Genomic DNA, 27,842 nt, shown 5'->3' with positions numbered 1-27,842 from the left:
TAGCCTACTACTTTGAGCTCGGTACACAGCAAGCAAGCCAGGTCAGATAACGTTATCGTCGACAATGATGAGCACTTTCTTGTAAAACATACCTGGACTCCAACAAAGAAAGCTTCAGATAGTTTTCTCTCCTCCGAGCCCAGCGCGAGCCATTTACGTCTATAAGACCTGCAGATGTTAACGTATTTCCCTGGAATGCGAGAATTAACGAGCCAGTTACATGGCATTGCATTCTTAGACATTGCCGTTTGCTTTTATTTGGTATGTTAGGGTGTATTCACACCTATCTCGTTTGGAGCAGTTGTTCCGAAACAGAGAGCATTTTCCCCCTTGGTGCGGTTCGTTTGGGGGAGTGTGAACACAGCAATCGCACTCGGATGCGGGACAAAACAAGCGGACCGAGATCGCCAAGAAATGGTGGTCTCGGTCCGCTTCCAAACGATCTCTGGTGCGGTTAATTTGTGGTGAGAACGTGAGCCGACCTCGATCCGCCACAACAGCAGTAAACGGTGCGCATTTTTGGATAAACCAGCTGCCGTAGTCAGCTGCGCTGTGCGTAATGGCCTGAAGAACGAACATTTTTATCGTTTAAAAACAACATCTTTCAGATCCTGTTTTGGCGACTTGTGACTTGCATCGATAAACTTTGGGGGATTTTTGGATCATCACATCAGCAGTTTGAACTCAATCAACTTACCTCGGACCATGGGAAGCAACGTTAATGTGTTGAATCTCTACGGATTTTGCCTGTAAATTGTGTGCGGTGTGCTGCGCAGCACACCGCCCTCTCTCTCCCTCTCTCTCGCTCTCTCTGGTCTCCATTCAATAAATGAAAACAAATCGTGGTAATCAGAGCCAGCCTTCTTTGTGATAAGATTGTCTGGTTCAATCAGACAATCAGACTGATTGCATGTCTTCCTCGAAATGTCCGTTATTATTAAATTATTTATTAATATTTTATTCCTGACAGGACAGGTGTTCATATAGCCTATGTCTCGGCTAATCCTCATCTCCGTGATAGTAGCCTAATAGCAGAATTTGCGAGGGTCTTTGATCTTCTATCTCCAAATTCCCAATAGCCTAAATAGGCTAAATAAATACATAGGCTTACATAGGCTACATAGCATACATTAATAAATAAATAAAGAACTTTCTCCCTCTCTCTCTCTCCCGATCCCTCCCTCTTTCTTTCTTTCTTTCTCTCTCTCTCTCTCTCTCCTCGCACGGCGGACGCCCGACATAGCCTAAAATGTAGGTCTAACAAAACGCATTTTTATAATCATATAGGAAAATCTCTGGGAATTATTTTGTCCATCCCGAGAGGCTATTAGCCTATCAGAGTCTCTGCTGGCCAATCCAGGAAGTTTGACAATACTATTTGGACCGTTTCATTTGTGGCTGTGTGAACACAAATGAACCAAGGCACAAATGCAACAATTGTATCAATTAAGTACCTGAATCGGAACAAAGCAAACAACCTACAGGTGTGAATACACCCTTACATACAATTGGCTAAATTATTAGCTAATTCAGAGTTAGATGATATTGGAGCAGCCGGCCATCTTCTTTTTCTTCTTTTTTTAGCCGGAAGTCGTCACACGACCACACAACCGGGTCAAATGGGCGTGGCTACATAAGGTGAATAGCAAGACTACAAAGTGAGAATAATGTTCTAAACGCATCGGCGATTCGGCTAGCAAAATATAACCTATCCCTGGATGTCATGATGAGATTAGATTGGTGAAAGTTTGGACAGAATGATTGCATCATTTTCTCTGACAGCGCTGCCTTTTTCTTTCTCCCCCTCTGCACAGCAGACAGGTAGGATGATCCAACAGCCTCTGAATGACAGGGGCTCAAAACTACGGTATAACAACTTCTTTTCATCGGTCATTGTGCCTGCCCACATATAAATGAGTGGCCTTTTCCCCAAAATACTGATGGTTCTGTCATTCTGTGCTGTATACATTTCAGATCTGATGCTTGCAGTGGCTATAGGGGCAGAAATTGACGCGCATCAAATGACGCGCGTCAAGTTTCGCTCCCTGTGCGTTTCAGACTTTAGGCCCTTTCGGAACGATATTGTCACTGCTTGATGAGCAGCTCCCCTCCACATACAGTCCCTTATTTGAACGTAACGAGAGGCGCAGCGGAAAATGTTAATACGCTCGTCTTACAAGTGTCGCAGAGACATTTCAAAAGCACTCACCAAAGCAGAAGGGTTCATTGATTAGGTCCGCTGCTAATAAAAAAAAAATATATATACCAGTCCTGTGCCTGTAAAAAAAAAATTTTAATGACAAGTTTCTGCTTTTGTACCAGCCATCACAGCGCTCCACAGCGAGCGCCCCTCTGGTGTCTGGGTTCTACCCTGTGTTTGTTGTTGCAATAGGCCTATATACTGTAGCTCCCGATGAGAGTTAACCTGCTAGCTGGGCGCTCCTCGCTTATACTGAGCGTTAGCACCACTTAGCATCTCCCATCAGACAGCCACGCCGCTCTCGCGTCTAGGTCTTAAAACGAGTCCTTACCTGAGCCAGAAACTTGAAGTGAAGGCGCTATCCGATGCATAACATCCTCTTCTTCTAAATAACTGATGTTGCCCCTTCCAAATTGTTGCATAAAATCCACTTTTCTGTTTCTGGCTCGGGTAAGGATTCTTTTAAGACCTAGACGTGAGAGCGGCGCGCTGGTCTGATTGGGAATGCTACGTGGGTCCCCGGGCGCTAATGCTCAGTATGAGCGAGAAGCGCCCGGCTAGCAGGGTAAAGGCAACTCAAGCAGTAAGCAGTGCACCGCGCTGTAATAAATTGTATTGAATTACATTGAATAACGAACTGTGGGACTAACGAGTTGTCTGTCCAATGCTTCATTTGTTGGACTATTGAGGTGTCGGACTAATGAAGCGTTAGGGGGCAGTCCCTGATTTTTTTGTGACGTCAGAGTGGGATAAGCCTAGAAAGGTTGGGAACCCCTGCCTTAAATCATATGAAATATACTCAAGTAAGCCAAACCTCTGACTCAAGGACTTTTACTTTAATTATATTACATCACTTTCTGTGTTTATTTGTGTCTCGCTCATCTCAATCGCATGACATCATTACTGAAGTTGTAAATGCAGGCGTTGACCCTCGAGCTTGTTTAGAGCCTCCCTTGTTGATGATGATTAGAGGTCATCTGTCTAAGTGGAGCAACATGGTGGCAGAGCTGCCAGTGTAATTACAGCAGAGAGAGAGAGAGAGAGAGACACACACACACACACACACACACACACACACACACACAATGAACGAGACTGGTGAGAGTCTCTATGCTAGTTTTGGTTGATTGGCTAACTACTCTACTTGAGTGGCTGGTACTCATGTAGAGAGGATGTTTGTTTTTTCCAAAGCTGGCTTGACTAATAAAAGCATTGTTTTAGCTTGTTTATAATATTTTTTTAACAATATTTTAGGAAACCCAAGCATTTAAAGGTGCTACATGGAACATCTTTCAATATATTGTTTTTATAAGTCCCGTAAACATTGGGGCAGCCAGAGTTTAATCAAGACAAGACGCAAAGCTGCATTCTCATTCATTATGCTGCAGTAGTGGAACAAGTTATTACCCTTTCGGCACTGGTGAAAGTGGGCCGGAACCGTCCGGTGCGCAGTTCCGGTAAGACTTTTGGTGCCTGAACGCCGTTGGGGGAAGACATGCAGCTCCCTGTCAATCAAAATCCGATTGCTGCAGAGTGCAGTCGATCCATAATTTCCAACAAGGAAATGCATGGCTGACGTTATGTCATTACTAATAAACAACAGTCTCTCTCATAAATTACTTCTAAATTGTTCTGTGTTTTAGACCTGGCTGTCAGTGGTTTTTAATCCATGCTGTGTAGGCTGATTTGCGCTTCCAGCACGCAGCTCCTGAATGCCGCTGCTGCTGCTGCACTGGGCTGTGTCAAGTCTAGTCTCGCCAAAGAGCGTGGAAGGAAAGAGACGACACTCCGGCCATTTTTGGAAACAGAATGCGCCTCGCAGTGGTCAGCTGCGGTAGCGCTGGCCCCTATAATCAGCCTCTCTAAACAGTAACTCAACGGGAGTTGAACCTCGGGTCCTTTTCATTAGGTATTTATCTTGAAAAAACTAAACAAAGAAAACGAAAAATTTTGCTTAGTTTCCACAATATGGTTGTTGTTTTACATCCCTGCACTACACCACTTCAATCAAGATTTGCAGTACGCCCGGAAAAGATGTGAATCCCCAAAGTTTAGAGTGTTCTCCCGTTGAGTTACTGTTTAGAGAGGCTGATTATAGGGGCCAGCGCTACCGCAGCTGACCACTGCGAGCCTGTGCGAGGTTCTTTTGGCGCTGTCACGCTTCCAAAAATAAAAAATGGCGGAGGCTGCTGGGCGCTGATGTTGCAATGGGGCAATATGGAGCTGTCATTTCTTTCCATAAAAGTTCTTTGGTCTCGCTTGCGGCTTGCCTCCGCTCCGCCAACAATAAAGTTCCCCCAGGATTGCACGAGTGTAGTTCCCAAGCAAGCAAGCAAGCAAGCAGAAACGGTAATATTTCCAACCACTGAGAGGCAGCGATGTGCCGCAAGGCATGGGTTTACTTTGTGGCAATTGTGGGGCGAGTAACAGCAGGCTGGAGGAGGCGCAGTGAAATCGAGTGATACACACACAGTGAAGTACGCGCTGCGTGATTTCTAACCCCACATAGGATAAGCAATAACCACGCCCTGTGGCGCCGGGATTGGCCAGGAGCAACACTGGAGGGCACGCAGCCCAGCGATTTCATGAACCAACTGAATAGCTCTTGAGAACGGACAGCGATTTAACGCGATTTAACAGGCGTGTTAACGTGAAATGGATGGCGGTAGGCAACTCTTGTCCAATCAAATTACTCTGCCGGAACTAACTGTTATATAAAGGTGCGTTTGATTTATTGTTCCCGGACATTTTGCGACCAAATGCACCTACTTTATTAATGCAATTTGCACCGGGCAGCGGGCAAGGATGGATAATAAACGAGCCCAACATGTTTGCCATTGTTTTCAGAACAAAAGGAGCAGAAACATGCAACGAACAATAACTCAAATGTTTAAGAGGAAGGAGAGAGATAAAGAAGCAGATAATGTGGCTATGTTAGAAGAAGAGAGCAAATTGAGGGCCAGAGGGGGGAGGCAGAGCCTCTGCAAAATGAAAACCCACCCAGATGCAAACACAGGTGATTATGCTAATTTAGACCAGAGAATGGACATGAAGTTAGCTTACTAGCAAACTAGACAGTGGCTTACTCAGAACACAGTCTGTGTGCATACAGTACAACATTTTGTATGTATCCTACACATTGTAGGATACATTTTGAGATATTTTATTTTACTAATAATCTGTTCATTAATTTATCTGCCCACTGTTCTGACAATTCAAAGACAGAGACTGTTTGACTGTTGATGAATTTAGTTGTAAATGTTATTCTAATTTAATTAAAACAGTTGAGGGCCAGAGGGAGGAAGAGGAGACTCAACAAGAAGCAGCAGGTCCCTCCTCAGAAGAAAGAACAGGCGATGGGGGTGGGAGGAGAACAATATGAAACGATGAAGGTTGAGGTAGTAACCTATAGTTCCTGCAAGAAATTCAAACCACTTTCACTCCTGCCTTTCGGTTCTTATCAATGTAAGTGCTTTGGCGCAAATGTTGACGTGCGTTTATACAGCGCACGTTCATGTATGTTTTCATAGAACACCAACGGTTTATACAGGTAGAGAGTGGAGTGGGCTTTAAGGCTTTTTATGTGATGGGAAAAGGGAAATTCTCTGATTTTGAATGGAAAGGTATTTGTTTGATGTCAACAGTCCCTGAACACTACAGTGTCATTAACTTGCTGATCCCCAAACATGAAAAATATTTGACATACACTCAGTCCTCATGTGTCTGTGTCCACAGGTACTACAGCGCCACCATCCTGCAGATGGCAGGAATGCGGGACGACAGGCTGGCCATCTGGCTGGCCGGCCTCACCGCCTTCACCAACTTCCTGTTTACCCTGCTGGGGGTGTGGCTGGTGGAGCGAGTGGGGCGCAGGAAACTCACCCTGGGCAGCATCATGGGTAAGAAGACACGAGGAAGAGTTCACTGCAACTGAAAGATCCAATTTTCAGTATGGAAAAAGGGTATTAAAGAGGAAATCCAGCAAAGGGACCTTTAACTTTCTTAACATTTTCTAACATTTCCTTCAATTTTTGTTGATTCATGATTATCAACATGATGACATGTGGAAATTGCATTGCCACGACATATTCAACCATCAATCAACAAGGTAATACAAGTCAATGGTGTCATAGGATCATATTTTTGTTGATCTTGAGAACAAAAATAACTGGGGGAAAACATTGAATTTATAGAAATGTCTGCTCTTGCAGCATAACAGCCTAAGAGTAATTTTCGATGAATTTCCACTTGCACAAAAGTACAATTGTATCTCTTGACATATTGATGGGTGAGAACCATTTTGGGCGAAAACGGGTTATACTGTATCAAATGAAAGCTCTTGAGGAGCTCGTCCTGCCCTCAAGGGCGCATGTGAATTCTTCAATCACTCTTTTTTGCCTCCATGCTCAGACAAAAACTACCATGCCTGGAGTGAGAAGGGACTGGTTTCCATCAGAGACCTAGACATAGATGGTTTGAGTTGTCCGGCACGCACTGGTTCAGATACCTGAAAATCAGAGATTATGTTCAATCCAAGATTCCTAACTTTGAAGCGCTCCCAAGTGAACATGCCTTTTTGATGTTTTGATGAGCCCTTCTCACTCCAGGCATCTTATTTCTAGATTTGTATGTCTATTTGATAACTGCATCATGGCCTCTACTGAGAGGAGTAGAGAAGAGTGGCAGTGGGAACTTGGCATTGATTTATCTGACATTATATGGGCATTATGGGGTAAGAGTCTGTCTGTGATACAACTCTGCTCAGTTAATAGTAGACACCAGCTGATCCAATTTAAAGTCGCTCATTGTCTTCACTATTCTAAGCATAAGTTGCACAACTTCTTCCCCTCTGTCTCACCACTGTGTGACAGGTGTCAGGCATCAGAGGGCACGCTATCTCATGCCTTCTGGTTTTGCCCTTCACTGATGGGATTCTGGGCCAAAATATTTCACTGGTACTCTAAGGCCTACAAAATAACCCTTCAGCCGGAGGCAGAACTCGCCATCTTTGGCTGCTCTGAGACCTCGCTGGGCTTTCCTACAGCTGTGCAACAGTCTCTGACACTGGGGACAACTGTTGCCAAAAAACTCATTCTGAAAGAATGGAAGTCCCCCTCTTCACATTCTTTCCAACTGTGGTTGATGGACATGATCTCTGTTATGAGGATGGAGAGACTCAGATCCCTGAGAACCAACTCACTTAAAAAGTTTCTAAATATTTGTGACCCGTTTCTAGCCTACCTCGATGAGGTTGGGGGTGGCGGGTGACTTGCCTGGCTGGTTCCTCATGGACCCCTGGCATGGGACAGCACAACATCTCTTACAAGCACATAAGCACCATACTGTATGTACAAGAAAATGGCACATGTGAATTCTAAACCAATCCAGAGTTATTAATCGAAAACAAAAGACCTAACACTGAACACACTGAACTATTTGGGGCCAAATTTGGGCCCTGATGTTTTTCTTTGAAAAAATAAAAAGATATAAACATATTTTGTTCAATGAATGTCTTGAAGAAACAAGATCCCGCACACACATTTATAGACCTGAAACATCCTATGACCCCAGGGTACATCACTGAGGATACATCCCAGTTGCATCCATGCGATGTTTTCTCTTTATAAGTTAGCCTGGCTTAGCCTAGCCAGTGACTCATAGGAATAGACTACGTGACAACCAGGAATAGACTAGTGACCACTGGAGAGACAGTTGACAGCCAGAACAGGGACGGCACCCGGGAGCAGTATGGGTTAGCGCCCCAGCCTGCGTCTTCCGTGAGGAAGAAGCCCAACAATCCACGAGAGGCCTTCTAGGAGGGCCATTCAAGCCGCAAGTGGAGTCTGCAGTGCCACTTGCAGACTGGTGGCAGTACAGTACCTACTGGTACTGCATGGTATCCACCAAGATACCATCACATTGGAATGAGATGTTTGGAGCGGGGGAGTCTGGTGCTGCGCACAGGTCTTAGACCTGGTGAGACGAGGGAGGAGCCCGGCCGGGTGGCAACCCACAGAGCCCGGTCCCTCTACGTACCAGAGCCCTTCTCCCCCCCGGTCCCGGCAGAGTAGTTCCGGAGCAGCGGATTGAGTGGCCCTGACCACGTGACCACCTTCGACCCTTCCTAGAGGGCTGACCGTGGGTAGCTACTGGGACGTAAGTTGGGGCTTGGCCAGCCCCGGCTGGGTCACCTGTGCGAGGGTGTATGATGTTGCGAGACCCGAAACATCCTATGACCCCAGGGTACATCACTGAGGATACGTCCCAGTTGCATCCATGTGATGTTTTCTCTTTATAAGTTAGCCTGGCTTAGCCTAGCCAGTCACTCATAGGAATAGACTACGTGACAACCAGGAATAGACTAGTGACCACTGGAGAGACAGTTGACAGCCGGAACAGGGACGGCACCCGGGAGCAGTATGGGTTAGCGCCCCAGCCTGCGTCTTCCGTGAGGAAGAAGCCCAACAATCCACGAGAGGCCTTCTAGGAGGGCCATTCAAGCCGCAAGTGGAGTCTGCAGTGCCACTTGCAGACTGGTGGCAGTACAGTACCTACTGGTACTGCATGGTATCCACCAAGATACCATCACATCGGAATGAGATGTCTGGAGCGGGGGAGTCTGGTGCAGTGCACAGGTCCTAGACCTGGTGAGACGAGGGAGGAGCCTGACGGGTGGCAATCAGTCTCTTGTGGGAGTGTCTCTCAGTAATTGACAATAGCATTTATCACATTTAAAAAGACCCAAGACAATTTTGAACAAGTGCAACACCACAACATTATTTACTCACTGTCATTTATAACTTTACATGAAGACATTGGCCTTGCAGCTTTCATAAATCATTCAGAAGTGTGCCACATTTATCTTCAATTAATGCCAAAATATTGTTAATTATTAAGTTATATTGTCATCTACATGTTTATGAAGTTTTAAAGTCAGAACAAAGTCAAATGTCACTAATGCTCCTCTGGTTCTCACCCCTCATGATGGAAATCAAGGGTAAGTGAATGAGAGAGTGAATACGTTTCTAACAATTAATTAGGCAGTTGGGTGCTGTTTTCTCTCAGATACGTAATACTCTTCATCAAATATCAAAGTATAACTGTTTTGTGTCACTCAACAGCATTGGATTTAGTGTTGAACATTAATTGTTGCATGTTTTGTTTTCCCAGGTACGTGTCTGAGCTTGGCTCTGCTGGCCATTGGTTTCCTGCTGTCTGCCCAGCACAGTCCTCTTGTCACCTTCCACCCATTAGACCCCTCCAGGGCCAACTCCACCTGCTCCAAGTACCAGTGAGGACACACTCATTTTATTGTTATTTATCCTTTATTCATCCAGGAAAGGTAGCATTACATAAAAAAACATATAGCATCACAAATAACAGTTCAACACAGCAGGAAAATGGAGATAATAAAATAAAAGCATTGTAGCGAAGCTTGTTGGCTTGCTGGAGGCAAAGCGTTTGGGCTTGCCTCGTGAAGTGTGCTGGATCGTGGATGAAGGCTCACGGGCTGTGATCGATCAGAATCACGGAGATGGAGGTAGGGACCGACTTGTCGGTCCTGGGACTCGGTTGAAATACCACTGGGATGACTGGGTGTAAGGCAATCAGGCACCAGGGCCTGGCCGGTTGGAAGATGGCCAGGATTCAGTTCGGGTCCGGGTTTGGTCGCGGTGAAGGTAAACATTATGAAGGAAAAGGGGAATCTCTGGAATCAAGCTGGAGTCTCTCGGGTGAGGCCGGAATCTCTTGGATGAGGTGAATCAAGTCGGAATCTCTTGGATGAGGTTAGTCAAGCTGGAATCTCTTGGATGAGGTTAGTCAAGCTGGAATCTCTTGGATGAGGTTAGTCAAGCATAGCGTCACAGGACACCTGGCTTATATGCCCGCGTTTTGGTGTATGACATCACGTCATTGGTGATGTCACAACGTTCTAGGGAGCTATGACATCATCAATGTTATGTCTGACATTGCCGATGACCTCACAGGTGAACTCTATGCTATTACATCATTGGTGTCATTGTTGATGATGTCATCGTCATTACGTCGTGGCGCGCCGGCTGGTGGGCATCGACTGCCCCAAGAACAGGCTTGACGGTGGGCCATTATGGGCCCTTTTCTACAGCCGCTCCCAGATTCCTGTGGGGAATCTGTATTCTTCCAGAAATGGCCGGAATGGCCCTCTAGTCCCACCTGGTATAGGCAGGGCTTGGTTGATTATTCTGGGAGTGAGGGGGGCTGTGGTCCGCCTGGCCACCGGCCGCACGCCGTTGTCCAGTCCCGTACATCACAAGAGCCAAGATTTGGTGACTGACCTCGTTGGCCAGGATGTGTGTGGGATCCTACTGCAGTAGCGAGCTGTAATGGCCTCTGGGGGCTGGAGCTTCCAGTTGACGAAACTCAGCGGCGTGAGGTCAGCGCGGGAGCCACTCAGGAGCCAGGGGTCTATCCATCCTACCCATCCTACCCAGCTACTGCGGTAGTGGGGAGCCTCTGGTTCTGGTGGCTTGAGTTTCCAGTCGAGGAACCTCAGCGGCATAGGGTCGGTGAGGAAGCAGTTCGTCTGCCCTCGTTGGAGGGAGGCCTCTGCCCCTAGTGTCCCGTTGGCCGCCCCGTGGAGCGCCGGTGTGGCATCCTCACTGAGGGCACCGAAGGTCGTACACTCCTCCGGCATGGGGGGAGCCGACCTGAGGCCACCGTAACTTGGCTTCAACTCCTCGCTCTTATCCGCGGTCGTGGGGAGTCGGGGTGTCTTTGGCCAGCGATCTGGGCTGAGAAGAGGTGGTCCGCAACCCCGACTGCTGGTGGTGAGTGCGGGAAGAGGCCTTCCCCACGCGGTGTCGACCACAACAGCCACCCGTGATTGCGGCGGGTCGTCCTCCCGCTCTTCCCAGGCCTGCAGCAGTGTCTCGGGCAGGACCGGATCATCCCAGCCCGGTTCCCATTTCCATCGGTGCTGTATGAGCAGGATAAGATGGATCCTCCCGAACTGATGGAGGGGCAAATTCCTCGGGCGGGATTCCTGCTGCAGGGCGGTGATGGGGTAAGGGTGCTCGCCTAGACCAAGGTTCGGTTCCGTAAAGGCTCTCTTGGTGCAATAGGTCTGCTCTGGGCAAATTGCCGGCGAGACGATGAGGGAGACGGCCGCCCCGTGAAGCATCTGGGGCTCCTGCCTCGCCGTCCGCCAAGGCATGTCCACTTGCTCCACTTGCTCGGACTTCTTGGCCTCCCTGGGGGTCTTGGCTGGAGTCGTCTCCGTGAGCCCGGGCAGGGCCAGGAGGTGAATTCTGGGAATAGGTAGTTGAGATGGCTGGTCCCGTCCTCTGGGGGGGTCCCAGCTGTCGACCTCGGCTATCCTGGGGTGGTTGATGCCGTCCAGCTGACTGTGCCCTGTGCTGTTGGTCTCAACGTTCGCCATGCCTCCCTGAGTCTGGTGTATGTCGGTGGCGGGCTTGGCCGCCCCGTTGCACTCTATAGTATGCTCAGGGTCGGCGACCTTTGTCGGCGGACGTGTCCTGGGTGCGGGCGTTGGTGGCATTGGCAATGGCCATTGCCTTTGTCTGGGCAGTGGAACAGGGGGTTCCCTAGCCTGGGTCATTGGCTCTGGGGCCACCGTGCTGACCTGACCCTGGTCGCGGGAGGTGAGAGGCACGGGTAGAGTGTTGAGCCGGGGTGCGGACACCGGTGAGGTGAGCGGCGCCCTTTGGGTTGCTAGCCCTGGGGCCGGTACGCACGTCTGACTCTGGTCTTGGGAGGCGGGAGGCACAGGTGGAACTGCCGGGTCCCCGGCGAGCTGTTGGGCCCGAAGCGTGGCGCCTTTGTGCGCCCGCTCAGCTTGCCGCAGGCATCGGCCTCTCTCCAGGCGGTTAGTGATCCGCCCTCTAGCTTGGAGGGCCTCCTCCTGGGCCTGTTGCGCCTGTTCTTGCGCCCGCTGAGCCGCTCTGGTTTGCTCGTTCAGCCGCTGGTACTCCTTGTCGGCTTCCTCCTCTTCGGCCTGCTTCGCCGCTCTGGTTGCCGCTCTGGTTTGCTCGTTCAGCCGCTGGTACTCCTTGTCGGCTTCCTCCTCCTCCGCGTGTTGCCGGCGGAGGTCCTCAGCTGCCAGTCGTGTCATGTATTCCTCGTAAGCTGCCGCTTGGGCTGAGGAGGAGGAGTTGGTGGGGGCGTGTGAACGTACGGTTGACCGTGAGCTGGCGCTAGAGTGTCGCGATGGGCTATGGTGACTGCGGTAACTGCTAGCGCTATGATAGTGAGAGTGACTGGGGCTCCTCAACCGGGGCTCTGCTCGGGAAGAGGGTCGGACCCCTTGGTACCGGGCTGACCCATGCCCGCATGGGGTCTCCCGGTCATGGGCGAGGGCCTGGGCCGAGGATATTCCTTGGGTCCTTGGATCCTCCCACTGTGTGCACCGCGTGTTGTGGTTGACGAAGTACACCCTCCCATGGTCCTGGCGTGTCTCCCATCCAGGAGGCAGTGTGCCCTGAGGGTGATGACTCCTGCGCCCGCTGGGTACATGGGCGTCTCTGTCGTCATAGGTCGAACCTCCATGACCTGACCTGTCCCGGCTTGACTGGTGGCCACCTTGATGGGACCTGCCAGCGTGTTGGGGTTCCTTGAAGTATTCAGTGATGTCCCGGTTGGTCTCCCTTCGGCGCGCGATCTTATGTTCGAACTCGGCTCTTGTCTGGGCCGCCTGAGCAGGGAGTCGGTGGTGGCTGCGGATGAGTTCCTGCCCCTGGTGGATCTTCTGGTCGGAGTGTAGGGGGTCTCGCCCTTTAGTACTACTCCGAACGCTGGATACTTGGCTGTATCCAGTATCGATCTGGTGGGGGAAGGGTTGCTCCTCTGGTCGACGAGATGTCGTGACCAGAGCGAGCTCACCTGACTCCTGCTCCATCTCTGAGCGTCGCAAGTCCTCGATCCGGCTCGAAGGACCAAATTGTAGCGAAGCTTGTTGGCTTGCTGGAGGCAAAGCGTTTGGGCTTGCCTCGTGAAGTGTGCTGGATCGTGGATGAAGGCTCACGGGCTGTGATCGATCAGAATCACGGAGATGGAGGTAGGGACCGACTTGTCGGTCCTGGGACTCGGTTGAAATACGACTGGGATGACTGGGTGTAAGGCAATCAGGCACCAGGGCCTGGCCGGTTGGAAGATGGCCAGGATTCAGTTCGGGTCCGGGTTTGGTCGCGGTGAAGGTAAACATTATGAAGGAAAAGGGGAATCTCTGGAATCAAGCTGGAGTCTCTCGGGTGAGGCCGGAATCTCTTGGATGAGGTGAATCAAGTCGGAATCTCTTGGATGAGGTTAGTCAAGCTGGAATCTCTTGGATGAGGTTAGTCAAGCTGGAATCTCTTGGATGAGGTTAGTCAAGCATAGCGTCACATTGGTGTCATTGTTGATGATGTCATCGTCATTACGTCGTGGCGCGCCGGCTGGTGGGCATCGACTGCCCCAAGAACAGGCTTGACGGTGGGCCATTATGGGCCCTTTTCTACAAGCATACTATTGGATGCAAACAAGCTGCTTATCCTGAGACGACCTGCCCTCAATATTCACGCCCTATCTGATAAATCAATAAATATAAAAAGGATTCCTGCCCCCACTATTTATACTTCAAACTGCTTTCCCAGCATTCTTTTCAGCAGGGATTAACAAATGCGGTTTAAAATTGTTTGTCCTTACACTCTAGTACTCTAGCACCTGCTAACACCTCCTAATCAAAGAGCACACAATGACCTCCACACCTATGTGACACCCCTATCAGATCATCATAATTATCACAATGAACCAAACAACAAAACCTCAACACAAGACATTCTAACACATGACCATAATAAAATGCATGATGTCTCAACACAACATAAATTATGAATCGATTAGGCAAATATGCGAAATGGCTTCAGAATGTATAATCTTGACGTTTGGATCCACATGCAAGCCATTTTAAACTGCAACAGGACCTGAAATGGGAACTAAGTCTGAGGGCAAACCTAGATAACGATCAGACCAGCATTAATGATCACACCTTTCACCATGCACGAGGAATTAGAGAGGATTTAAAATTATTCTTAGCTGTATGGGGCGTTAAGGTCTTTCCGCAGTTGATTCATCCTTTCCACTGGGCTTCATAAAGTCTGGTTCACATGTTCAGTTTTGTCACCTAGTCCAGTCCTTTAAATCAGCCTTTTTCATATCAAGGACCCTCTTTATGCCACATTAGAGCCACAGATTCCAATTTGATGAGACTCTGACCCAAATCTGAGAATATTTGTATTGTTTTTGTTTGATTGTTTGATTGATAGTCCATGCCCAACTGTAATTTAAATATGATCAAAACAGTCTTTTCTTCTAGATTCTCTAATTGTGTTAACTTCTTGTAAATTAAATAACTATTCCTCAATTTGCTGGGGAGCCCCTGGAACTCCCTCAAGGACCCCTTGTGGTCCCTGGACCCAATATTGAGAATCTCTGCATTAAACTGGATGTACTTTAGAAGTGATGAAACGCAATGAGCAGAATTTTCTGTTATCAATAGCTTTCAGTTTTAAATAAATGTGGAGACTCCAAGGCTTTTGAAGATACTGTATGTAACACTTTAAAATTCTGATGGATGCAAGCTCTTACACATAGTGGCATTTTAGATTTGAATAAGTAATTCCATATTACAGATGTGCCAAAAATAGGATTTTAGCATGAAATTTGATTTGATACTTTGATTTTATGCATGAAAGAAAATCCTGACTGCACAAACTCTTCTCTTCATTTTTTGCACCGTCAAATAGCAATTCAGCTTGCAGGACAGTGCCTTCAGTACTGAATAGCATTCAGAGGATACATGGACCATGGCCGGTAGCTATATCAGGGCAGGTTATTTACCTTCTAGACATGAGTGATCGTTGTTCATAAGAAACATAAGGACATAACATAAGGAAAAGGTCCATGATTTTTGTCTGAGTAGAGCGGGCTTTATTCCAATGTTCTCATTAAGAGAGAGCGGGAATATATAACATTTGTTAATTTCCTCATGGCTTTTATGTTCTCCGAAGCCCCCCGGACTAAATTAATCTTGTTTTCATTTTCACCCAGCTTCAGATCCCTTCAATAAGCATCGCCATTAGCAACAAAGGGCAGAGAGAGAGAGAGAGAGAGGAGAACCTGGGTAGATTTCTAAACTACATGCCTCACTCACACAAACACAAGCCCTAGCTTCTGTCTGTAATGACGGCCTTTCATCATAACAACAAACACACCTAATGGACACTGCCCGACACCCACACAAGAAACACACAATGCCACGTACACACATAAAAACACACACACACACACACACACACACACACACACACACACACACACACACACACACACATGCGCAGAATTTGAGGAGATGAGTGCTTTCACCACACTGAAGTGGCTTCATTGAGTTCACTTTACTGTACTACATGTGAGCCCACATCTCCTCGTTGACCGCAGCAGCATCCTCATTTACAATGGGACGTCCAATTTAAGGAAGCACTCTCAAGGTGCGCATGAGACTCAATGAGTTTACTTGCATGGCAAAGGATTGCGTGTCCTTGTATGGACATTGATTGGGCATTGATTGACTGGACGGTAAACAAAGTGTTTCATCAAGTGTCAGATAGTCGAGCGAGGCACCGTAACGCATGTCTGAGCAGACCGCGTTCGAGGCATTTATGTTCAGTGCTGCCAACAAGTGACTGATCGTCATGTTACATTGGACAGTGATAAGTGAGAAACGGGCCATTAAGTGACAATGAAAAGCCATTATGTGCAGTACTGCAGTTTTACTCTGAAACAGCCGTATATTAGCACATGAATGAGAATCACAAAACTTGTTTTTACTGAATGTAAAAAGGCGTTTCAATTCTCAGCCCTGGTAGCCTACTTCACACTACTTTATCTCTCCCAACACAAAACATTGACTTGAACCACCCAGAAAGGATGACATCACTGATGACATCATCACGGATGACATCACTGATGACATCATCACAGATGTCATCATCACTGATGACATCATCGCTGATTACATCATCACCGGCTCTGTCAGGTCACCCGTATGGGTGCTCTTTACAACCCCTGAAAGTTTCAGCCTGATCACACACACAGCGCAGCCGCGGCCGGACAAAATTCTGCTCACACGCACACACACACACACACACACACACACACACACGCACACGGACACTTCTCAAATTATAATAAGAGTGGGTGGCGCCTGGTAGAACCTGGGCACACCCACAGCAAATTGACCATTGTGGGGGGGGGGGGGGGGGGGGGTACCACATGACACCCGCAAGTCGGTCGCAGCCGTTAAAATAGCATGATGCAGATGTTAGAGCCCGTATTATTCAAAAAGACAGCAGCAATATGATTGGCTTACAGTGGAGGTTTGTAAAGGTGTGTGAAGATGTGTCACTATGCTATTGGATAGTTGAGAAAGGCTGGAGCAAACAGCTGATGACTCGATTGACGCCCTGAGAAGTAACAGGGTATTGTGTGAGCATGCGTGAAAGATGTGAAGGGCAGGATGGAATGAGAAGTGAATTAAAGCCTAAACGTGCGAGAATGGTCTTCCTGACTGAACCTCCGCTAGAGCTTCATTTAAAGTCGAGCTAAAATAATATTAAAATTAGCACTAATGGGGATAAAAAATCGTATATATATATATATATATTTATATATTATATAAAATATAGGTGAAGTAATAGGTTAGTTACTAACCTATTCCTGTTGCCGGCAATTTCACTGCACGTTTTAGCAATTGTGGCCGGTTGGTTTTTAGCAAAACCAACTGCATAAAGGCAGAGCCACAAAGAAGGCCCAGTCCATCCTTGCCGACCCTAGCCACCCCCTGTTCAGTGAGTTCAGAACCCTAGCCACCCCCTGTTCAGTGAGTTCAGGACCCTAGCCACCCCCTGTTCAGTGAGTTCAGAACCCTAGCCACCCCCTGTTCAGTGAGTTCAGGACCCTAGCCACCCCCTGTTCAGTGAGTTCAGGACCCTAGCCACCCCCTGTTCAGTGAGTTCAGGACCCTAGCCACCCCTTGTTCAGTGAGTTCAGGACCCTAGCCACACCTTGTTCAGTGAGTTCAGGACCCTAGCCACCCCCTGTTCAGTGAGTTCAGAACCCTAGCCACCCCCTGTTCAGTGAGTTCAGGACCCTAGCCACCCCTTGTTCAGTGAGTTCAGGACCCTAGCCACCCCTTGTTCAGTGAGTTCAGGACCCTAGCCACCCCCTGTTCAATGAGTTCAGGACCCTATCCACACCCTGTTCAGTGAGTTCAGGACCCTAGCCACCCCCTGTTCAGTGAGTTCAGGACCCTAGCCACACCCTGTTCAGTGAGTTCAGGACCCTAGCCACCCCCTGTTCAGTGAGTTCAGGACCCTAGCCACCCCCTGTTCAGTGAGTTCAGGACCCTAGCCACACCCTGTTCAGTGAGTTCAGAACCCTAGCCACCCCCTGTTCAGTGAGTTCAGGACCCTAGCCACCCCCTGTTCAGTGAGTTCAGGACCCTAGCCACCCCTTGTTCAGTGAGTTCAGGACCCTAGCCACACCTTGCTCAGTGAGTTCAGGACCCTAGCCACCCCCTGTTCAGTGAGTTCAGAACCCTAGCCACCCCCTGTTCAGTGAGTTCAGGACCCTAGCCACCCCTTGTTCAGTGAGTTCAGGACCCTAGCCACCCCTTGTTCAGTGAGTTCAGGACCCTAGCCACCCCCTGTTCAATGAGTTCAGGACCCTAGCCACACCCTGTTCAGTGAGTTCAGGACCCTAGCCACCCCCTGTTCAGTGAGTTCAGGACCCTAGCCACACCCTGTTCAGTGAGTTCAGGACCCTAGCCACACCCTGTTCAGTGAGTTCAGGACCCTAGCCACCCCCTGTTCAGTGAATTCAGGACCCTAGCCACACCCTGTTCAGTGAGTTCAGAACCCTAGCCACCCCCTGTTCAGTGAGTTCAGGAGCCTAGCCACACCCTGTTCAGTGAGTTCAGGACCCTAGCCACCCCTTGTTCAGTGAGTTCAGGACCCTAGCCACCCCCTGTTCAGTGAGGGCAGGCACGTACCTTCTTTCCAGCACAAAGTAATATTTCCTGTCGTCCCTCCTCACCAGTTTGGATTGGTGTTTCACATGGTGTTCATGCCAAGGCCTCCAACACGCATTACAATCCCTTCACAATCCCCCTCACACTTCCTGCTTCCTGGGGAAATGACGTCTGAGCGCCAAGCAGGCCCGCCCTCTAGCCAGGCAAGCCAATCAATTAGCCCAAACGCATGACATGCGGCAATATCCTTTAACCTCGCGTCACCAGGCTCTTCTTGGCGAGAAGGAGCCTGGCCTCCGTTTACAAGGGATTTTGTCACTCGGCCTGTTTCCGGCCTAGAGCCCGCCCTAGACAGGAAACAAGCAGTGGAAACTGAATAAGAAATGGACGTACCGAACAAAGTTTTTGAACAAGTTCTTGTAGAAACATTGCAGATTCACAATATCACATTTTTTAAGCCAATACAGAAGCTTTTGTTTTATCAGGCTCTAACGTAACCCCGCGTCAAGCTAACGACAACAAAGACGATTTTTTTTGGCACACTTGTTTCCTGTTTCCTTGGTTTACGCCCCCATGGCCAAAAGCGGCGTAAAGCATGCCCAGACTAATATCCTTAGTCTATAAATGGCGCCCATGATTGACATTTAAACTAAGCGACTGCTCATAAATCCCCTGACGGATTTGATCGTTACGATCACTGCACTGCCATGTAGTATGATTGCAGCTATAAAGCGAAAGTGCAGTTAACGTGTGTGGTGTGGTGTCTGCTGCTGTGTCTGCAGGCTGTGTGAGCCGTGCATGCTGGACCCTGGATGTGGTTTCTGTTACCGTGAGAACAGCTCGGCGCTCTCCACGTCCTCCTGCATGCCAGTCAACACAGCCTCCACCGAGCAGGCAGCATGGGGCAGGTGAGTCTGATGGGGGCTTAGTTATGGTGGAATGACATTTTGGCATGAGAGGATTAGAAGAAATATCTGTTTTTTTTTAATGAAACCCAGCGGTCTCTCTAATCTAGAGATTTATCAGCATCAATTGAGTACAACTTCCATATCAAGAGCCTGTGAATGTGCCTCCCCTCCTCCAGATGCTCCAACTCCACCCAGGTGAGAGAGCAGACCTACTGGGCCTACAACTACTGTCCCACCTCCTACTCCTGGCTGGTTCTACTGGGCCTGGTGCTCTACCTGGCCGCCTTCGCCCCAGGTAAGGGAGACTCAGTGTTTGTCTTGTTGTGGCATATTTTAGCCACAGCCAGATGACATTCAAAGAGTAGATATGTTAAACTTAGACTAGGAAGAAAAGATATAACCAAAAGATAAAACCATCTTCTATCATAGATAGAGTGGGCCCGATAGACCCTTCTCACGGGGGCCATTTTGTGCCGAAAAGGCAGGTTAAACACAGGTGCAAGCAAAACACTAATGAGGGTTTCCAACTTCCATGATTGGAATTTGGAAACCCTCATTAGTGTTCTGCTTGCACCTGTGTTTGCCCTGCCTTTTCGGCACAAAATGGCCCCCGTGAGAAGGGTCTATTAGACACTGTTAAAAGCATGCAGTGCTCTTATGGACCATAAGGGGGCAATATTGAAAAGCATTGCTGAGATGCAATACCCGCAGAGCCCAGTTGAGACACTCTTGGGTTCAGGTGAATAGTTTAGTGGGGCAAAATGCGAGCAGGGTGGGAATTTCATCATTTTAGGAGCAAGGCCATCTGGCCTTCAGCATCACAAATTGTTTTAGGGCACAAGGCCACATGCCAAGGCACAAAGGCAAGCTCCATTGACATCATGAAGAGCGATTTTTTCTGAAATGTGTGTTAAAATGATTCAATGACACATCCTTTGCATAGGGCAGTCTACATTCAACTGAGACCACTGAAGCTTTTAAAGCAACTGACAGTAGCAGGCTGGTAACAGGGCACTGCCAAGGTGGCCTTAGGGATCTCAGGGCATCACAACCAGAGGGAGGGGCAATGGAGGCCATGGCCTGATGGCCTCCGTGTAATTCCCACCCTGGTATGGAGTGCGTGAGCCGACACGTGAGCGAGCACTCGAAACGTACGAGCATGACGCAACATGGGGTGATAAATCAGACCAATGACCATTATTCATGTAATATGGTATGTTCTCTGTAAGTCAATGATTTCAGGCCGGGGAGCCCCCGGAGACCAAATTGCTTTGTCAAAACTATCTTAAGGAGTTAGGGGCCATGAGGTAACGTTTTAACAGTGTAACCTTGTGAACCTAAATAAACTCTTTGTGATGGACCCGGATGCTGCCTGTTTTTCATCTTTGAGACTACGTTTTCTCCTGGGGTTTTTGATTAAAGGAGTTTTATCAGACTTCGTCCCTGACAGCAGGTGAGATAACGATGGGGTATTTTGAGTAACGGGATTGTGGTTTTCAGCCGGCAGCAGAGAATTTATGGAGTGCTTTTTGAGAATGGCCCGGTCTTTGCACACACATTGTTTTCGTATTCGTTTTTGTTTTATCCGTCATCTGAAAACAGACGTGTCCCAGCTCGCAAAAATCCATTGACTGATGATGCGAAAAATGCAGAAAATCGAACCTGTTCCGAAAACTTTAATGACGGACGAAAGTTTCGCAGTCAGTGTGTAAACGTGAGTGACACAACACATGCAGTCATATTTATGTTTAAACGTGCGACAATTTTGGACGAAATGGTGGACATGGTGTGCAAAAGCCTTTAGAACCAGGTCTCAAAAATCAACAAGTGTAAATGCACATCATACTTCTCTGTCTGTGTTCATCCTCTCTCTCTCTCTCTCTCTCTCAGGGATGGGTCCGATGCCGTGGACCATTAACTCAGAGATATATCCCCTGTGGGCAAGGAGCACGGGAAACGCCTGTTCAGCCGGAGTCAACTGGACCTTTAACGTCCTGGTGTCCCTGACCTTCCTTCACATGGCTCAGTACCTCACCTACTATGGTATGCTTCTTTTTCTTTCTTTCTTTTTTCTTCTCGAAAGGATACTGGGAAACCACTCACAGTACCACTAGTATTTTTATTCTTCATTTTTAAAGAAGTCAATAGAAAAAGTAGGGGAGTGACACAGGACAGAAAGCTCACATGGGAATTCTGCTTCACTTTTTTATATACTTTTCTTTGTCGAAGGAATGCACATTTCACTACAGGATAAGTAATAGAAATATTAGTAGAAATATTAGTCAAATTAGATTTCTGTGTAATATTTGTCCATTGTGATCTGCTTTTTTGAATCGAATCGGACCGTATGTAATTGTTTCTCCTAGCCTGACATCGCCAGACCAATTCGCAAATGTGAATGTGTCTGGAATCTCTCAGTTCAATTTCTATTTCCAGGGGCCGTTATCAATGAGCACAGTCAAAATGCCTCAACCAATCAGACGTAGCGCAGAGTGACTGAAACATGTAAACAGACTACTTATCCCATGCTACTTATCAGTTGCCAACCACCATGAGATCAGCTGTTATGGTGTGTTACAGCGAGCTAGTCATTATCACAAAATAAACCCAGACAGGGTGACGCAGGACTCCGAAATGATCCAATCATTACATTTACCTGACTTGTTTCTGTGGATTGATATGACTGGATGTGGTCTTCCAGGGTCTATCAGAACTGTGTTCGTTCATAGACAAGCAAATGAGTAGCCTATGTCATTTTTTTCTGTTCTCTCTTTTCTCTCCCCCCTCTCTCCCTCTCCACTCCTCTTCAATCATGAGAGACTAGTAAGAAGGCTCAATAAACTTTAATGAACAAATAGACAAATTAAGTTTGGCGTATGACTCCATGATATAATGACGCTCCTCTTGAGATGAGAGAGGAGGGCGTCAGTGATGTATAGGATAGAGAATTCCCCCATAGGGAATTCTTCAGGAGTCATGACGTTGGTGGTGGCAGGGGTGGAGCGAAACAACTGCTTCAGCGATGAAGATCACAGCAACTGCAGGTGACAGCACTAGAAGAGTAACACATAGTAAAACACAGGGCCTCTAATATTGTTATGCAGGGATCAGGTGGATTCATTCGCAGACACTTGACGGCTTGGAACAATGGGTGCTTGGTAAACTGGAATCTGCAACAGGCGAACTTATCGGAAAGTGAATTTACGACCAGACACCGAGGGCTGGCAGAACAGACTCTTATAGCTCTTGAACATGACATCGCATTGCATTATGACATCATCAGAAATATGACATCATCACTGTTGGCAGCATCACTGAGACACCATCAGAAATATGACATGATCACTGTTGACATCACCACTGTGGCAACAACACTCCAGCGTCGCTGTAGTTGTGACATCATCTAACAGTACCCCTCCCTCCCGGCTGGACCCATGAAAATCTCGAATGAGGGTAGGGTCAAGGATGAACTGGCGAGGAACCCAACAGCGCTCCTCGGCACCGCACCCCACCCAATCCACCAGATATTGAAAACCGCGACCCTTGTGGCGCATGTCCAGCAGCCGTAGGACTGTGTAGGCAGGGTGGTCATCGATCAACTGAGGCGGTGGGGGAGCCGCCGCTGGGGGACACAATGGACTGGAACGAACCGGTTTGACCTGGGACACGTGAAAGGCAGGATGGACACAACGGAGAGAAGCAGGCAGCATCAGACGGACAGCAGCAGGGTTCACCGCCCGCTCAATAACAAAAGGTCCAATACAACGAGGTGCAAGCTTCTTAGACTCCACCTTCAAAGGAATGTCCCAAGACGAGAGCCACACCTTCTGACCAGCAGTGTAGACCGGAGCCGGGGTACAGTGATGGTTTGCCTGGATTTGAGCCCTGACAGAGGCACGCAGAAGCGCCATACGAGAGCCCTCTTCCACGTGCGGCGACAACGGCGCAAATGCGCCTGCACAGAAAGCACCGCAACCTCCTCCTCCCGAGATGGAAACAAGGGGGGCTGATAACCAAAGCAACACTCAAATGGTGGCGTACTCAATCCATGAAGTACGGGTGCTGCAGGCGCTGCAGCACCCCCTAGTGGCGAGATTATTATTTTTCTTTCTTTTTTTTACAAATGTAATTAAAAATATTTTGCAGTGCACTATGTTCCTTTCTTATTTGGGAATGTTTCGGGAAATGATTGCATTATTGATATACTGAAAATGTAGCCTATTTAAATAGAATTATCAACAATCAAGGAAGTTACATGCTTGTAGGCTAGAGAAGAAGAAGCACATGTTGTGTTGAACCAACCAACAACCAATACGAATTGTTTAATCTGGCAATAAAGAAACGTGAACTTGACATGCTATTTTAATAGCCTACTCAAAAATGCACCTCCCACTATACAGCAAAGAGAGGAGTTAATGTTTCTTGATATAATCATTGCCACTCAGATCAGAATAATTAATGTAGTCTTTAAGTTTGCTGATAATATTTCTATCATATTAACTGGTGTATTGAGCAGTATGTACATTGAGTGTATCTTTGCTCTGAATGAGTGAGAAAAGGAGAAAATACTGAATAATTAGATCACAACAGTATTAGGGGTGTCAAAAATAATCGATTATAAGATGCATCGCGATGCGGACGTGCACGATTCTGCATCGATTCACAAATGTCAAAAATCAATTATTAAAAAAAACATAATAAAATAAAATATAATGGAAGTACATGCAGTTGTTTATTTTAATTATGGATCATAATACAATGCAATTCCAAATGCACTTTTATTGTATTTATGTATTGCGGAAAAAAGTGATGCAGCGATTTAAGATGCATCGAGATGCATCGATAATCGTAATCGAATCGAATCGTAGCCCTCTGAATCGTAATCGAATCGAATCGTGAGGCCAGTGAGGATTCACAGCCCTAAACAGTATAATCCTAATGTTAATTTAAAATTAGATTTAGATCCTCTAAATATGGCTAAAAAATGTCCCAAAAAATGTCAAATCTTTTTCGGACCTAGAGTCCCTTCCTCCCAGCACCCCCTGCTTAAAGTGACTTCCAGCGGCCCTGGTCTGCAGGTGATAACCCGAAGAGAGGCTGACAGTCGTACCCAGAAAGCCTTCCAGACCTGAGAAACAAACGGGACCCCGGTTGGACACAATGTCGTAAGGAATGCCATGTGATCGGTACACGTGTATAACCAAAAGGTCCCCTGTATGTGTTGGTGGGTGGGGTCCTGCGGGGAGGGGGGTTATGTTCCTGAGTGCAGTTTGTTTGTGTTTATGTATGTATTTTGTGTTCTTTGTAGATGTTTGTGGTTTATTATGTTTTTCTTGTATGTTAAAATTTTATAAATAATTGACAAAAAAAAAAAAAAAAATTATAAAAAATAAGAAGCCAATAATAGTGGTGATTGACTGATTGACCGAAACATTTATTTATCCCCGTGGGGAGATTCAGGTGTCTAAAAAACAGCGACAGCAGCTGAGGTTAAAAGTACAGAATAGGCAGAAGACAGTAAAAGATAATAAAAGTGATAAAAGCAATACAAATGTAAAATAAATGAGTCCATGTGCAAAGTCTGTGATTTGTAAAGTGCAGGGCCATGTGCAAGAATGCATGTGCAAAAGGCAAGTGCAAAAATGCATAAAGTGACTACAGGTCGTCAGTTCTTATTGTGGACGCTTACGGCCACTGGCACAAAGGACTGGCCAAAGCGCTTAGTGGAGTGTCGGGGGGGAATAACTGACTTTGGTTTGCCAAAGTGAGATGTAACTGTATGTGTGAGTGTGTCTCTGTAGTGAGTTTCCCTCTCCTTCTGTCTTCCCAGGGGCTTTCTTCCTCTACTCCAGTCTGGCCCTGCTGGCTTTCTTCTTCACGTACGGCTGCCTGCCGGAGACCAAAGGTCGGCGTCTTGAGGAGATTGAGGTGCTGTTTGAAAGCCAGCTCTGCTCCTGCGGTGCCACCGACTCAGACGAGGGACGGCAGGTCGAGTACATCCGGGTCAAAGGGTCAAACTACCACCTGTCGGACAATGACGCGTCCGACGTGGACTAGGACGAGTTTTGGTCTCAGAAACCCAAATCTGGATGTTTCAGTATAACTTCAGTGACAATGCTGGGGTCTGTAATGCTTTTTTCTGTCCCCCCCCCCAACTTATCAGGTTAGGAATCAGAGCTTAAAAAGCCTGTTGCTTGTACCACCAGTGTGAGTTCACTTTCAATTCAGGCAATTCAGGAATCCCAAATAAATGACAATGCTTTCAACAGAAAGAAAAAATAATGTTCTGTTTTCAGCTTATATGCTACTTTCTGAATTGAGGGTGAATTTACACAAAAATCTGGCGCAGACCCTGCTTAAACGGCAGAATTCTCAACAATACATCAGATTTATGAAGAAGGTGAAGATATTGCCTTTTCCTTACAATATTATGTTTAGATTTACATTTTAGACTTTTAGCTGACATTATCCACAGCAACTTCGTGAGTCGGTAGGTAGAGGTTGTGTCTTGCTCAAGGACACTTCGACAGGAAATATGACTGTTGAACATACACTGAATGTACAAAATATTACTTAAGTCTTTTTATGAAATGTGTGGATGAGATGAATCCAGGTAAAAGCCATTAACCCTTATTGATTTCCCTCAAATCACAATCACCAATCACAAAGGAGAATATGTAGATAAAGAGAAGCAGGTGAGTTAGAGAAGTGCAACGCAGTATCAGGAAGACCTCCCTAATATTTTGTACATTCAGCATAAACATTATTTATAATGTATTCAACATGATATTGTATGTATAAAATGTATAACATGAAACAGCCACCCTACAAGTACACTCTAGCCAGCTAAATCAGTTGTTCTCAAAGTGGGGTCCGGGCAGTCCAGGGGGTCCCCAGCAAAAAGGAGGATCATTTATTTTCACTATACTACAGTACATTGACAAGTAACACAATGGCAGAATGTAGGGGCTATTTTGGTCATGGGTTTCAAACGTCTGTAATAAAACGTCTAAAAGCAAAAATCTAATTTATGTCAGTTTAGGGTCCTTGTCGATATGAAAAAGTTTGAGAACCACTGGAATAGTCCAAATCTATTCTTCCATTGAGAACACCATCAATAATACAAAATTATTACTAAAACTTGTTATACACGTCCGCCAACTTTTGATAAGGCTTGGTGACATGACAGCCATTGTAACGTATTGTTGCTCTACAGTACCATTATGCCTTTCTATATCAAACACATCTCAGTTAACTGTTGTCTTAAGCTTGTAGCCTCGCACAAACCAGTCTGGTCTGATGCCACAGGGGTGTAGCACAAAATTCTTGGCCCTATACATTAGCCGTCTCTGTGCCCTTCCTCTTTTGTTCTATGTCTCTCATCTTTGAAATTCAAAGGCCCTCCCTGAGTAGCTAGTCAGTCCCACCTTTCGCCCCACTACCACACCCTACAGTCTTAGCTTTTTTCAGTCCTTCTGTTATTTGTAATGAGATATCACCAGATATCGTTAAAGTCAGGCAAACCTGTTGTGTCAGCGGGTGCCAAAACAAGACCATTTATCACCTTAGTAGCACAAAAGAAATATGATTTCCTCTCGCGACTAGATAAACTTAATGCAGCAGCAGTTCTGTTTCATATCTGCGATGTAAAATTTGCTCTGTTCTGTCGCTAGGTTTGCCAAACAAAGACCAGCACAACTCTGTTTTATCGACAGTGATAAACTAAAACCATGGTTTTGTATAAAGTGAATCTTCAGTCGTATTATGATTTACTCCATTCTGTCCTGAATGTGAACATTTTACTGCCTGTGTATTGTAAGAAGTTGACTGATGGCCCGTACGTTTGGCCCGTTCAGTCCCAGTTATTGAAGTGGAAGTGAGTGTATTATTATCATCACATTATTACAATTAGGTCTACACAGCTTTTCTTTAGACATGTACAGATTTACATTTCAACCATGATGATTTTTTTTTTCCCGAGTGTTTTCATTTTTGTCTTCCTCCATATAGCCTTATGTACAAATTGCAGAGCATATCATTTACATGGTTCTCATGTTAAAAGTCGAGGAGTATAGCATAATTTGCCAATGTTGTTTTGTAAAGTTGTCAAACTGTGTGAGGTTACCTTGTTAGTCAAATACACATAGGTTGGTGTGTAGCAAAAACAGTTTGAGAGTGGGCAGCTTAGTAACAGTGCTGAAGATTAAGTTTGTGTATTATGTTGTGCAGCAAAAGAAAATGGGTAAATAAGGCATTAGGAGGCTATGCTGTTATTGTGTGAAGGAGAGTACCAGTATTTTTGACATGTGGGCCCCATCTCATCATGCCTAAATATGAGTAAAAAAAAAATCTTTCTATTCTAACAGTCTCTAACTAAAGCTGTTGGTCAGATGCCGTGGCACAATGTAGCAACATAGTCAGTGATCCCTGTAGAGTATATTTTGGCCTAAGATGAGTTGTCTGTAAGCCGCACAAGCTAGTTTTGTAGTAAAAGCGTTATTACAAATGAACTACACACAGGTAGCACTCCTGCTCCGTAACACAGATTGTGTAAGGGAAAGTTGTGTCAACCAGATATTTGATGTGATCATGATTTTAGACTGCACTTTGTTCAAGGAAAACCCTTGACATGCAGTTGTGTTACCAACCACTGTCCTTGGTCCTCTTCCCACTG

The 27,842-nt window shown here is 46.7% G+C and overlaps 1 protein-coding gene across 1 annotated transcript in view; it reads left to right on the top strand.

Moving 5' to 3' along the window:
* Positions 1 to 25,225, top strand: part of LOC310790618 (proton myo-inositol cotransporter-like) — a gene marked incomplete at both ends in the record, with an annotated part of 98,073 nt that extends 72,848 nt beyond the window's left edge. Inside the window, 6 exons of the mRNA XM_083652332.1 lie at positions 5,936 to 6,099; positions 9,371 to 9,491; positions 19,043 to 19,168; positions 19,345 to 19,463; positions 21,059 to 21,211; positions 24,999 to 25,225. Of these exons, the coding sequence (XP_083508458.1) occupies positions 5,936 to 6,099; positions 9,371 to 9,491; positions 19,043 to 19,168; positions 19,345 to 19,463; positions 21,059 to 21,211; positions 24,999 to 25,225 (910 nt within the window). The remainder of the gene's footprint in view (positions 1 to 5,935; positions 6,100 to 9,370; positions 9,492 to 19,042; positions 19,169 to 19,344; positions 19,464 to 21,058; positions 21,212 to 24,998) is intronic.
* Positions 25,226 to 27,842: the final 2,617 nt, after the last annotated feature.

The sequence above is a fragment of the Poromitra crassiceps genome (assembly GCF_964638095.1).
Source record: "Poromitra crassiceps genome assembly, chromosome: 2".
Lineage (NCBI taxonomy): Eukaryota > Metazoa > Chordata > Actinopteri > Beryciformes > Melamphaidae > Poromitra > Poromitra crassiceps.
The sequence above is the reverse complement of the archived record's forward strand: the minus strand, read 5'-3'. Positions and strand labels throughout refer to the sequence as shown.